The 13,519-nt window shown below is 39.9% G+C and overlaps 2 protein-coding genes across 9 annotated transcripts; one reads left to right on the top strand and one right to left on the bottom strand.

The window, feature by feature from the left end:
* Positions 1–376: 376 nt before the first annotated feature.
* On the bottom strand, positions 377–6,326 carry zgc:111976 (uncharacterized protein LOC553663 homolog). Of its 5 annotated transcripts, none has more exons than XM_044340409.1 (17): positions 6,227–6,326; positions 5,936–6,021; positions 4,871–4,946; positions 4,695–4,749; positions 3,979–4,105; positions 3,862–3,890; positions 3,619–3,690; positions 3,456–3,530; positions 3,306–3,382; positions 3,155–3,217; positions 2,861–2,981; positions 2,614–2,738; positions 2,300–2,421; positions 1,975–2,164; positions 1,734–1,859; positions 1,076–1,178; positions 377–814 (listed from the first exon to the last, which is right to left on the bottom strand). In XM_044340409.1, exons 2-17 carry the CDS (start codon positions 6,017–6,019, stop codon positions 466–468), a joined length of 1,794 nt encoding a protein of 597 aa, XP_044196344.1. In that variant the 5' UTR covers positions 6,020–6,021; positions 6,227–6,326; the 3' UTR covers positions 377–465. The 5 variants fall into 5 exon arrangements, with proteins under 5 accessions (XP_044196344.1, XP_044196347.1, XP_044196346.1 ...); XM_044340412.1 differs by having other exon boundaries at positions 1,764–1,859; XM_044340411.1 differs by having other exon boundaries at positions 2,861–2,972.
* On the top strand, positions 5,124–13,056 carry ralaa (v-ral simian leukemia viral oncogene homolog Aa (ras related)). Of its 4 annotated transcripts, none has more exons than XM_044340420.1 (6): positions 5,124–5,880; positions 8,211–8,245; positions 8,335–8,452; positions 8,607–8,815; positions 9,436–9,610; positions 9,725–13,056. In XM_044340420.1, the coding sequence occupies exons 3-6, from the start codon at positions 8,339–8,341 to the stop codon at positions 9,845–9,847; spliced, it is 621 nt and encodes a 206-aa protein (XP_044196355.1). In that variant the 5' UTR covers positions 5,124–5,880; positions 8,211–8,245; positions 8,335–8,338; the 3' UTR covers positions 9,848–13,056. The 4 variants fall into 4 exon arrangements, with proteins under 4 accessions (XP_044196355.1, XP_044196354.1, XP_044196356.1 ...); XM_044340419.1 differs by lacking the exon at positions 5,124–5,880 and adding an exon at positions 6,510–6,680; XM_044340421.1 differs by lacking the exons at positions 5,124–5,880; positions 8,211–8,245 and adding an exon at positions 6,510–6,680.
* The last annotated feature ends 463 nt before the right edge of the window (positions 13,057–13,519 follow it).

Genomic DNA, 13,519 nt, shown 5'->3' with positions numbered 1-13,519 from the left:
GATGTTATTTCTGTATCCAACAGAGATTTCTTTTTTTTTTTTTAATTTGCAGTGTGTTGATCTGAGTTTGCTCTTACAAGCTGTCAAGAATGCATAATGTATTTTAACAATGTTTGATTGGCTCACATGGTACTAATCAAATGGGCTCTTGGCTGTCTGAGAGGTCAAATGCCAAACCTCAGACCTTTACAGCCAGCAATCTCTGCCACACTGGAATGCATAGCTAGAAAGACTTCAGCTCTAATATACGCAAGCTCACAAAACTCAACCTGCTGCAGTTATAAAGCATCTCTAGCTGACAACAGCTTGAAAATTGACAAAATATAAATGACAGGTTTCATAGTTTTACTGATCTGAAGTGTGAAGGAACAAGATGCTTTATCAAAAACCATTTATTCAAGTCTAAAAATATTAATCTAAAAAGCTTAACTTTAGGACATCACATGTAATGCACATACAAATCAGTTAGATCAGCTCTGACAGTTGGCCGTTATTGGTGATCCAGTGTGAAAACACACCCACGGGAGCGAAGGGGTAAGGGTTGACAGCAGGACTTGTGTTTATTTCAGAAAGAAGTTCAGATTTGGCTACAGACATGGCATAGCAGGCTGAACCGGAGATTGTGAAGCCGTCCTCTGGCACAGCTGCACTCTGGGAGAACGTGGTGTTGGCGTCCGTCAAAGTGGTAATCGAGGGAGACGAGTGGTCATTTTCGGCCTCTGCGGTGGACGTGCGGCTGGGAGAAAGTGGGGTAGAGGTGATCTGCTCTATCTTGCTGTATAATGCTTGCAGGGTTACAGGAACGGACATGCACCTGAGTCAAAAAACAAACAAGTATTGGAAGAGATCAGACTGGAGGTAAGAATGCAAAGATGGCAGGGTCTGACATATTTTTTATATTAAAAATTTGGTAACATTGACATTATTGAAGTCAATCCAGTTCATATTCCTGCATATCAAAACAATCTTCAATCTAATTTCCCCCAGGAAGCAAGACGATGATCCTACTAAGGAAGGAGGCAGCTTTTTCAAATTGTAGAGCAAGGAGGGGTAGATACAAGTTATGAAACCATACCTCTTCAAAACACTGGAGACATATTCATCCATAGAGGAATCCCCTATTCCTGCTCCAAACAAACTGCAGTTAATCTGATGACAATCAGAAATGTCCATCAGTACTGTGGACAAAAAAAAAAAAAAGCACAAACAAGTAATTTAAGACAGATTTTTATGTCATATTTATCATTGACCTGACCTTAAAGGTGCAGTGTGTAGGATTTAGTGGCATCTAGTGGTGAAGTCGAAGATTGCAACCCCTCACCCTCACCCCTCAATTTCAAGCATGTAGGAGAATCTACACTGGCTGCGAAACTCGCTAAAAAACACAAAAGGCCCTTTCTAGAGCCAGTGTTTGGTTTGTCCGTTCTGGACAACATGGCAGGCTCTGTGGAAGAGGACTCGCTCCCTATGTAGATATAAAGAGCTCATTCTAAGGTAACGAAAACACGACAATTCTTAGTTTCAGGTGATTATACACTAAAGCATCCATATGAATATTATATTCCATTTCTGCCAAGTCCATTCTGCTAGATGCCACTAAATTCTATACACTGCACCTTTAAATAACCCTCCATATGGCTTAAAACAAAATCACAACCAATTAGGTAAATTGATTTGATTAAGAAACGTTTTTCAGATGTTGAGGCTCTCAGACAACAGCACTTATTCTTGACCTTTAATAAAAACGTGTGGGAAATGCTCACAAACAGCAAGGGAGTCGGCGTCAGGTCGGTGAAAGGTCACAGAAAAGCTGGTGTCAGACTCCGGAAGGACTTCGAAATGCAGGTCACAAGCAGATCCTGATAAACAGAGCCATCAATAAAGTATTACATGATTGTGAAAAAAGAAAAAAAAAAAAAACAATTTTGTTCCTGCCAATTTTACAGAGATGACTTTCTCCAATTCCTCTCCTACCTGGACTGGTGCACATACAGCTTCTCAGTAGGGTGTTGATGGCACATTGATGGCGCAGCAGCTCCAGCAGGGCTGGTACGTGGGCCGGATGGGTGAAGGGAATATTGTCCATCACAGTCGCTCTCTGGGCAGGCACCTCCCATGCAGCTCCAGGGAAAATATAACTGTGCATCACATCACCAGGAAGAGGCTGGACAGAAAAGGCTATTGATTAGTTTTGTGTCATACATTACATTCAAGGCTTGTATAATCATTTAGCTTACTGTGTGAATTGTAGTGTAACACACAACGGTGTCAATCACTAAGGCAACAAGCGTGTACATACCACAGTAAAAATAGTATCCTGCTCATCTAATGTCTCCCCATGGCTGTTTGCACTTAGTGAACCTCTCTGCAGAAGCTTGGGTAATGGTGCCCACTGCAGGTCAACATCTGGTATGGTCACATCTAGGATGTGTCACAGAAGGAAAAAACAGCAGAATACAGATGGGACATAAATATATGCTTGAGGACTAAAGAGGAAAAAAAAAAAAACCCAAAAAAACACTAAATGTAATACTTACATTATGTGCGAAAAGAAATAAAAAGCATGTGTGAATTTCACACAGTAGAAGAATTTATTGTGAAATGTTTCCAGACCTGTAATTTGGCTAAGCTTCTTAACAAAAGACAGCATCATTGGTATTGCTGGCTTCAGTTTGAGCAGAAAGCAGGCAGGAAACGTCTCATATGGCCCCTCACTCAATGGTGTAAACACTGGATAACTGCAACAGCACACAATTTTACTACTTCTTATTAACACAGTTTGACACTGAAATCCAGATTTACTGTGGGATGTAAAATGAAAAAGTATTCCGTTGAGTGAGAAGATTAAACAACATGTTACCCCTGGAGATCCAGCTGTGTAGGCTGTGGGATCACAGATGCCATCTGAAGCTTGTGAGTGGCATCGCTGGGGCTCACGGTCACCTGAGCTGCCTGCACAACTGGCTCCATACCTGGAATTTAAATAAAAGAGCTTTTCAGCGGGGAATTATACAGATACTAAAGATTCTTTCAGAGACTCAAAATGTAAATGTTGCATTCACAAGATATCTGATAGGTCTATTAGTAAACTGCTTTAGTTTAACATGAGATTACATTAGTGCATTTCTGTCTGTTAAGAGCTTTGGGATCTTACGTGCAACTGAAGTCTTCATCCCATCAGTTGGGATTGTATAGAACTGGATAGTCAAAGGGCAATCTAGTAGTAGAAAATGTTATCGATTAAAAAGTTAAATGACTGAAGAAAATATTTTTTTAAATAGTTTTTGCCTCTTGTCAGTATGAACCTTCTTTTCCAGCTATTAGACACCCAATCCTGCTATTGGTAATCATGTCCATTTGGGGGTCACTGTCCTCTGTTACCCTGAAAGCAGATAAACAGTGTCGGTTCCAATCTTTCTAACAAGTTTTAAGCCTTCATGTTTCATGTCACTCACCTTGACAAATGTGATAGTACTTGCAAGTCTTTTCCAAGGTATTGTAGAGATGCAAACAGTTTTAATTTGACATCACTGGAAAAAAAAAAAGACAGGGAAAGTTAAAATGACTGCAAGAGGCCCCGTACTGTTCAAACTAATAAACATTTTTATGAGTAGGTACTTGTCTCCAGGGATGTTGTACTGGGTGAAGAGGCCTTCCAATTTCATAGAGAAGTCAGCAAAATTTTTTGACCTGTGGAGAGCCGTACAGCAGTACACTCAGCACGAGCATCTAAAGCTGTTTATCTTTAGGTAATCATTTAAATAGCACTGTCATCTCAATCCCCATAATGTGGGGGATAACAGCAGTGCTGCTGCAGTGTGCTGGCTGTGAACTAAAATTTACCATCGCTCTACCTCTTACCTCAGCAGCTGAAGAAGGGATTCACTGGACTGCAAGAAAATTACATTTTATTAGCACAGTACAGGGTAAAGGGGAGTGTTGTAAATTGCTTGCTGGAAACCCAGACAGTCCACTTACAACAGGGGAACCTCCGTGTGGGGCCACTTTTACTTCCTCCACCCCACCACACGGCAGCAACACCACTTCCAGGTAGAATAAGTCGGCTGTCAGGTAGCATGTGGCCTCAGTGATGTGAAAGCCCATCCTAGAGTGCAAACGTGAATATGGAAGAAAGTTAGTGGAACCACATTATTAGATAGGATGAGAGGTAACAAAAGAAAAAGTTTGTCTTAAAACGATAGTCAGGTGCCCAAATAAACATTGAAATAGGTTTTTCTTGCCATAATCATTCCTCCTGTTCATACTAGCTATTAGAAGGTCCCTTCATATTGCACTTACAATGTAAGTGATTGAGGCCGAAATCCACAAGCTAGATAGTATGAAGCTATGAAATGTTAGTCTTTTTAGTGCCAAAGTCACTGTTTGTTACGATTCTTCCACCACAGCTCAACAGGGAAACACTGTCTGAGGGAACACAAAGAGAGAATTTGATGCTAAAAAGACTGTAAATGTGGCAGATATCCACTCGACATGACTAACTCGCACTGCTGAAGCCTCATATAAAGCTTCATATAAACTTGGAAATGAATTTTTGCACAAAATGACACACTGTGGATTTTGTCCCCCATCACCTACATATGAAAGCACATTTGAAGGAGATATTTTAATAGCCAGTATGAACAGGAGGAATGATTACATCGAGGAAAAACCGCATCAATAAGTCAACTCTTTACCCTCGTTGTTTGGCTATCATCTCCAGACGAGACCTCATGGCGTTCATAGAGGACACTGAAATATAGAGAGACTGACTGATTCGCAAGTAGAGCCAAAATACAAGTCAATTCTATATACACTGAACTACATGAAGACCAAAACACATACAGAATCATCAGTATATTGTTTTTTTTACCATTAAACACTTCCTGGAGCCTTTCCAGGGATCTACCCAGCAGCTCACAGGGTTTGGATTCATCTCTGGATTTGTCCTATTACGAGAAAAGCAGCAGCAGCAGCAACAATGGAGCAGTTGTGTGACAATGTCATCCTTGTGTAAACAGTCTTTGGTCTTCCAGGCCCATCCCACTGTGCAACACAAACTGTGTGACACAGTGGCGCAGGGAAATGTTGACATTTGGATGCTTTGCACTTTGGGATGGGTATGTATAGGGAGGCAGTGAGCTTAATGCACCCGGGCGTGTAAAAATGCATTGTGCATTGCAAGTACCCCTAGAGCTCTACCCTCATTACTTATAGTCCTATAAAAGTCCTCTTGAACATTACTGCTGGCAGATAGCTGCCTTATCCCTTTGGACCACACATCACTTCAGACCACCAAGTAATCCAAGTTTCTTTACCATACTTTAGAGACTGACCACTGCCAAGCTCAGCTTCACATTAATCCAGAGTATTATCTGTCCTGGTGCTCCACCCATAACAAATATAAAAGAAAACTAACTAACCCTCTTTAGAGCTTCAATATATCAGTGCTACATGTGCATTATATACTTCATTTCAGCCTTTTTGTTAGACAGTAAATATCTTTCCGAACAGGATAGCGTTAAACATAGAAACGAATTCCAGTCATTAAGCTGCAAAATTAAAAATGAGGAAAAAAAACTGAACTGAATCCAAGTAAAGATTTGATAACTCTCAATGCACAGACTGCTGATCAAACAACAAAGACTTGAATGTTCTAGCATAGATGATCTCATTCTCAGTGCATCACCACACCAGTTCCTGATTAGCACATCATCATATTAGAGAAACCACCCAGTGACCGGCCAAATATCTGTTATTCATGCATTTATCACGTCTTTACCGACATAAAACAAACAAGAAGAAAAAGATGACTTTTGTGTGATCTCATATTGGCACTGTGACATTTAAAAGGGGACAGTAAAGCTGATGTGAATGTGAGATGTGAGTATGAGAGCGGAGGATCAGATATGACAGTGTTTACTGGAATTAGTCTTACCATGCATCTTCTTACAAGCTGGAAGGTTTCATTCCAAGTCTTTTCTGCATATTTCAAGCGCAGGTCAGAGATTATGGACTTCATCACTAATAGTACACACAAGAAAAAAAAAAAAAAAGACAAAATATAAATCAGCATCCACACCCTTCAATTTGTTATGGTCTTTTCTTTAATTTCAGGCAATTTTAAAGCATATCTTCACAGTAAACAAGCATGTTTTGAGTTAAAAGTTAATGTGTTTGGATTTAATTTTAAAAAATATCTGTTCATTTTGTACAAAAACTTCATTACCTGCCTTCTGAAAAGTCTATTTAACACTTGCTGACTTGACAATACGCCTCCTTCTGCACAGGCGTGCAAACATTTATGCGGATTAGCCAATTAATCAATTATGTGTCATGTTCAACCCACTGCTCTTTAATGCATATTTCAACCGCAAAGCAAATAACAAAGAGTAATTCTGAAAATAATGTTATTAGTAATAACTGTTGGCAAGAATGTTATAAATAAGAAACAGTCATTTAAAAAAGTGAAAGGAAATGTCTTGTTGTCCCAGGCGGGCGGGCGTTGTCAGACTGAGCCGAGCCCACAGGACGCGCAGTCAGTCTGCTGCTAACAGCTACCCAGCCAAGCTAGGGCGCTAGCCATGAGCTAACAAGTAGCTAGCTGAGTCCTTTTTCATTTTGCCACCACAATTGAGCCTTCGTGAAACGCTGCACCGAGCCGAATACCATCTAATTTACCGGTAGGTGATGTCAGTCACACATTTAGCTTTGTTGAAACGCTTGCTGCTGTTCATGTTAGCTCTCTTTGTACGTCGCATCATTTAGTTGTGATTAGCTGCTCGTTATCGTCTGCTAGCCTTTTCGCCTGTGTGTGTGGCCACCCTTAGCTGCCTAGCCGAGTTTGAAAGGGTCGAAGGAACATCTGTTGCTGTGTGTATCCGATTTTAATGTGTTATCTGAGCCGATGTCTTTATGCTTATTTAGAGGTTAGGTGATGCTAACCAGCTAGATATATATATTAGTTGGCTTGTTAGCCACATCGCCCAAAACAGCCAGCCAGTTCACCTGCAGGTTGACATGTCAGCAGCTAACTTGCTAATAAGTTAACATCATTATTAAGAGTATTGTTCAACGTTAATTGTGATTTCGGTTGTCTGTTGTTGCTATAATTAATTAGGTAAAACGTTCACTTGCTCAGCTAATATGTAGACCATCCTGCTGTGCTGTATTATCGCCATTTAGGTTAGTTGCCAATGTCATGATCCGCTGATTTATTATTATATTAGTGTAGGCAGTCTAATGACCTTACACCAAATTGTGTGGTCATCTTTGCAACCTGAACACGTGTTGTTGTCATTGTATTTCTCATTCCTCATCTTGAGTCTAATCAAGCGTCTTGACAACGTAACTTTTGTTTAGAAATAGTGAAATCAGTTGATCAGGTTCATCAGGCAAGGTTTCATCACTTACCTGAAAATGTTAGATATGAATTAACATGAACATTTTTTCTTAGGAGCGATATGTTCTGACTATGGGGGTTTAAATGGTTAAGGTAAAATAAAAAGCACCTTCAGTACTAAATTGTAATATTGGCTTTCAGTGCATAGATCCCCATTTTGTTAATTTGTATAATGACCTATTGGCTGCATTCCCACCTTTATCCCTCATCCCCAGAGGTCTTTGTGAACCTGGAAAGGGCATTGATGCACACTTCTGGACATCATCTTATTTCCATGGTCTTCTTGGACAGTTCAGTGTGGGGAAACTGGCCACTAAAAAGCTTTAGCTTGTGTCAGATTTGATCCACTCCTGTCAAACATAGAGGGAATACTACCAGATTTCACCTAGAAGTTAAAAAAAGGTTGTATTACTTTGCTAAATGGTTTTCACAGGTTCATCCTGGCTTAGCGGATTGTGTGCAATATTGTTACATTAACTGATATGAAATCTTTCCACTGACCTGTACACAGCTGTAGGGAGGAGCGATAACGTAAAAAGCTATTAAAAAGCAGTTCTCGTGCATCAAATTAATGGCTGTGGTTATTATCGCACTTTATTTTCGGTTGTCTCGTTCAGGTACAGACAATCACCCACTGCACCCCATTTGTGGAAATTTCTCCTAGTTATATTCTTCATAGTAGTGGAATTTATTGCGATGAAACACAGAGATGGCAATGTAATCTCACTGCAGACGAGTTATTTTATCAGAAATGATGATGAAACATTCTTCTCCCTCCCTCCCTTCCCTTTTTTTTTTGTTATCTCCCCAGGAATTCTCAGTCAACCCCTGGTTGCAGCTGGAATCGTCAGTCTGATTTTCACGGTCTTCATTTCACAATCCTTCCCTCCACCTTGAACTTTCTCCCCTTCACACTTGAATCTCTTGGTACACAGAGCCATGGCAGCTGCTAAGCCAAAAGGGCAGAACTCTCTAGCCCTTCACAAAGTGATTATGGTGGGCAGCGGAGGAGTGGGCAAATCTGCCCTTACGCTCCAGTTCATGTATGATGAGGTGAGTGTGTGTGTGTGTGTGTGTGCGCGTGTTTGCAATTTCATCAATTTGCATCACAGCTGTCTCATGTTGGTTTAGTAGATTACAAAGTTGACCAAAGTTCACATTATCGTGATGTTTGGTCTACTTTTTTCTTTTTCCTTTCCCCTCATAGTTTGTTGAAGACTACGAGCCAACCAAAGCAGACAGCTACAGGAAGAAAGTGGTGCTGGACGGAGAGGAGGTACAGATCGACATCCTCGACACAGCTGGACAAGAAGACTACGCAGCCATCCGGGATAACTACTTTCGCAGTGGCGAGGGTTTCCTCTGTGTATTTTCCATCACAGAACTGGAGTCGTTTGCAGCAACAGTAGACTTCAGGTGGAGCCTCAACACTTCCACACCCGTTACAGTTTTAATTACTGTCATCATTAGCTATCCCTCCTTTGTTATAGTGCTTCAACAGTCCTTTTTCGGACATGTAGGAACACAGCTGAGTGTTTGGTTTTTGCTGTTTGACCTGATACACAGTAAATACAAAACCTGTTTACTTAAAGGTGCAGTGTGAAGAATTTAGTGGTATCTAGCAGAACAGACTCCAGCAGAAATGGAATATAATATTCATAAGTATGTTTAAATTAGTGTATAATCACCTTAAAATAAGAATTATTGTCTTCTAATTACCTTAGAATGAGCCCTTTTTTATATAACACAGGAAGCAGGTCCCCTTCCACAGAGCCCATGATGTTGCCACCACCATGTTTCTACAGTAGCCCAGAACGGACAAACCAAACACTGGTTCTAGAGAGGACCTTTTGCATTTTTCGTGGCCACTGTAGGTTCTCCTACATGCTTTGAAAGGGGAGGGGTATTCGGTTGGTTGCAATGTGCAACCTCCTTGCCAGATGCCACTCACTGCACCTTTTAAGCCAGCAGTAACCTGTTTATTTACATAATTCATGGCTGAGTGACATTTCCTGTTTTTCTTTTTTTTTTTGCAGAGAGCAGATTCTGCGAGTGAAGGAGGATGAGAACGTGCCCTTCCTCTTGGTCGGTAACAAATCAGACTTGGACGACCGACGGCAGGTCAGCGCGGACGAGGCGAAGGCACGCGCCGAACAGTGGGGCGTGTGCTACGTGGAGACTTCTGCCAAAACCCGTGCCAATGTTGACAAGGTTAGTCTGACGGTTTAAGATAAGAATCGACCTCGATGACTTTGAGTAAACTTTTGATGGTGAGCAGAGAAATGTGAGGATTTTTTTTTTTTTCTTTTTTTTTTTTTTGAACAGGTGTTCTTTGACCTGATGAGAGAGATCCGGGCGAGGAAAATGGAGGACAGCAAAGAGAAGAACGGCAAGAAGAAAAGTAAAAGTTTGGCCAAGAGAATTAGAGAGAGATGTTGTATTTTATAGTGGTAAAAGAGAGCAGGATAGCTGCTTATGTACATATACATTTCTCAGACTTTTGCATTTATTTTGTGCCCATACCTGACCACGACTCTCTGTCCCTGGTCAACAGGACGTCTGAGCGTGCGTCAGGGAGTAGTAAGGTGGCACTCCATACACCATTTATAGCTCTAACTTTTTATGTGCTGACACTCCAAATAATTTATGTACTCTCTCTCTTACTCTGACCACGTTACAGAGTGTAATAAATGGACGGTGTTTTAATTTAGGCCTAAGCTTGACAAGAAGCTAAGGCCCCATGAAATGTTCCAAAACCTTTTCATTGTAAAGTTTGATGTGTATAATATATTCAGACAACTGTGCAGTTCAAGTTCAAAAGATGAGATGAAATGAAAGTGTCATAGCCAAGGTTTTAAATGGGGAAGCTATAACTGGAGCTCAATATTGGGAAAACCCCAAGTCATGTAATCAGTCCACCGTCTCGGGTAGGAAATGTAAGTTAACACACTCAGCAAAGGGTGTCGACCCACAAATTCATCAAGTGCCACCGAGGAAAATCTACATTTGCACTGGTGAATCTACGAAACATTTTAATTTGAAAGACTGTTGTGTTATCTTAGCCAGAGCCTAAATTTGATGCCATTCCTGTTTGTTGTTTTATTACGTGGTAATGGGTTTTGAACACATATTTTTTATCTGTGAAGTTTTTTCTTTCTTCTCTTTTTTTCTCTCTATCATATCAACCAGTGTAAGATAAGCGCACTAATCCTTTTTCTCAATTTTCTTTCCCCCCCTTTCCAGTCACTTTGTTGAGTCCTTCTCAAATGCACAAAAAAAAAAAAAAAACATCGATCGTTACCCTTAAATCTGTGAGGGATCTTACAACACTTGAACTTTTTTCAATTCTAACATTTCAGAAGTTTTACCTCACTTGGCTAATGACTTTTCATTGCCTTTTTTTTTTTTTTTTTTTTATTTGGTTGCGATAAAGGAATCCCTGGTGCTCTGATAAAAGGTGATTCCTATAACACTACATCCTTTACATGCTGTGTTCAACACATCTTAAAGTTGATAAATTGCTTCCAGTCATGTAAAGATTCCGTTTGCCAATTTTACTTTACTGGCTCAGACTTTTAATCACCAATTGTTTACCCCCCTTCTTTTTTTTTGACTTGTATGTATTTCTTAATTGGGCTAAAATGGGAATACATTAATGGGTAGATGAATTTTAAGGCATAAAATATAGAAAAAAGGAATACAGGCTGATAGATGTAAGGTGGTACCTGCCCAAAAAAAGTTGCTCTCAGTCACCAAAGAACAATGCTAGCTAGTGCAAACAAGTGCCCACTTTATTAATTGAAACGAATCACAACTTGCATCAAAAGGAGCGACGCACCGCATCTCGTCAGCCGTGTTTTGTGTAAACACTATCTATGATGGAGGTAAAGGTTGGACGGGTGTCAGGGGAAGTAAAATAGGTTTAATTCTAAACGGCCTGGGAAAGAAACGCAAGGTTACGAGGGCTTTAGTAATTCATGTACAGTGCACACCGTTGCCTACCTGTCCACTGCGAATGTGAATAATCCCCTCTTTCCATCCTGTTTGCCTGTAATCGTAGGCTGCTAATGATGTGCAGAGTTTCTACACTCTGCTTTGTTTACCTTTTTGTTACGGTTTGTGCAAAACCACCCTGTGTTATAACACTGTTGTAACATCGAAATCAAACACCTGATTACGTTTACTTCATCTCGCTCATGTAGCTGAATAACTTGACAGGCAAGTGAAGATTGAAGCAGTGTAAAAAAATTGGAAAAATGAGAATTTAGCACATGATTAACAGTTAAATTGCATAGACCAAAACACACTGTGAAATCTGCCCCTCCTATTATTTTTTTTTAGTTTACTTATAACTGAGCCATTTTTTTTTCCACCATTACACTTTATTTGAATGTTATTTTAAAGTCTAACAACCATCTATGATTCAGTTTTTTAAGTTACTAACATAAGAGTAAATGTTGCGTGCGTTGCCGACAGCAACAGCTCACCATTTACATTTAAAGAATTTCCACAACAAATATGATGCCCAATACTGGAGTCTATGCAAAAACAACTTCTGTAACTGCAAAGAGGAAGAGTAAACGAAACTTGGAAATAATTCAAAACATCAGTGCTCGACTGTGGTTTGGTATTGTGTTGCACTTCTTGTTTGTAGATCAGACCACAGCTTCAAAAAATGAACACTCATCATTCAAATATTACGAAAATACAGATTCCCTGAATTAATACAAGAACACTAAAGAATCCCTGGCTTTGATTACAGGCTTTGTCAGTTCGTCAACCGTACTGTGACAAAAAGACAGTAATGCAAAAGAATGTTTTGTGGTAGTTCTTATTTATTGAAAAGCACACTGTAGAGTGAGAGTTTAAAGATAGGGAGGGAGGGAGGGAGGGAGGGAGGGAGGGAGGGGGGGTTGTGAGGTAAGCTCGAACCCAAAATGTTAGGAATCCATGGCGTCAGAATGTTTGGAAAGTAGTTTGGATTAATATGTTTTTAAAGGGCTAACCTCCCGTACACCATACCATGATTGAGACAACCCCCCTGAAAGTTACAGAAAATGACGTAGAGCGAAAAGAAAGTCTTTTACGGCGTACCTTCCTCAGCTTACGGCCATTACATTAAGTGCTGTGTGTCTTCATTGTTGAGGATTGTTGAAGCTACTATACTTAAAAGTGACCACCGTAGTGCTTGCTTACTCTAACATTGGCTTTACACAGTTGCATTCTCGTTTCAGAAGCAAACATCCATAATCGATCTAATTTTTTCCCATCGTCTTCATGTATAGCTAATAGACTCGATGGCCCAAATATTTTCAGCTGGGTTTTAAAGGGTGATACTAAAACAGTGAAAGTTTGTGTGTGAAAGCTACGAGCAAGCTGTCCTACCGGGTATTCAGATAAGTTGTTTTGCCTTTTATATAAATACCCTTGGAATTTGAGAAAAAAAAGAAAAAAAAAAAAGGATATATACTGTATGTCTTTGGTTGGATGGTTGGATGTATGCCATCAATTAAATGTTTCCTTCATGTTTACTTATTTTAAACATAACCACTAATGTAGCCTATCTGTTTGTGAATGCAAGAGGTGAAGCTTACATTTCAATTCATTTTTTGTGAGTTATTTGGAAATGGCAAATAAAGTGGATATTACTAATAACATTTTCAAATGTATTCAGATCTTTGTGTTAAGGTTTGTGTCTTGACTTGAATTATTATTATTGTTGCACTGAGCAGGCAGACCGGTCTTTGGGAGTGTCCTCTGGGAGTGTGTGCGCACATATCTGCTGCTTAAATTTCCATGAGTACACTGAATTTCAACCACCTCAGGATCCTCACCTATGATCCTGAAGGGGGAACTGTATTATCACTACATCAAAACACTTTACCTTACCGTGAGTCATTATGTAATTTACCACAGTTGTGGTTTTGTACGTCACAGAAACATGAAACTGCGTCACTGTAACGTCAGCTGCATAACTTCCTCTGCAATGTGACTTCTGTTTTTTTTTTCAGAATCGGTGAACTTAAAGAATTTTACAGTATTTCACTCAAATCAAGGGATTTTTCCCCCCAAGTTAAGACATTACTTTACATTACCAAGTTGTTTTTGTTGCACTATAAT

Source organism: Thunnus albacares, chromosome 21 (assembly GCF_914725855.1).
Source record: "Thunnus albacares chromosome 21, fThuAlb1.1, whole genome shotgun sequence".
NCBI classification, from domain to species: domain Eukaryota; kingdom Metazoa; phylum Chordata; class Actinopteri; order Scombriformes; family Scombridae; genus Thunnus; species Thunnus albacares.
This window is presented reverse-complemented; position numbering and strand designations above follow the sequence as displayed.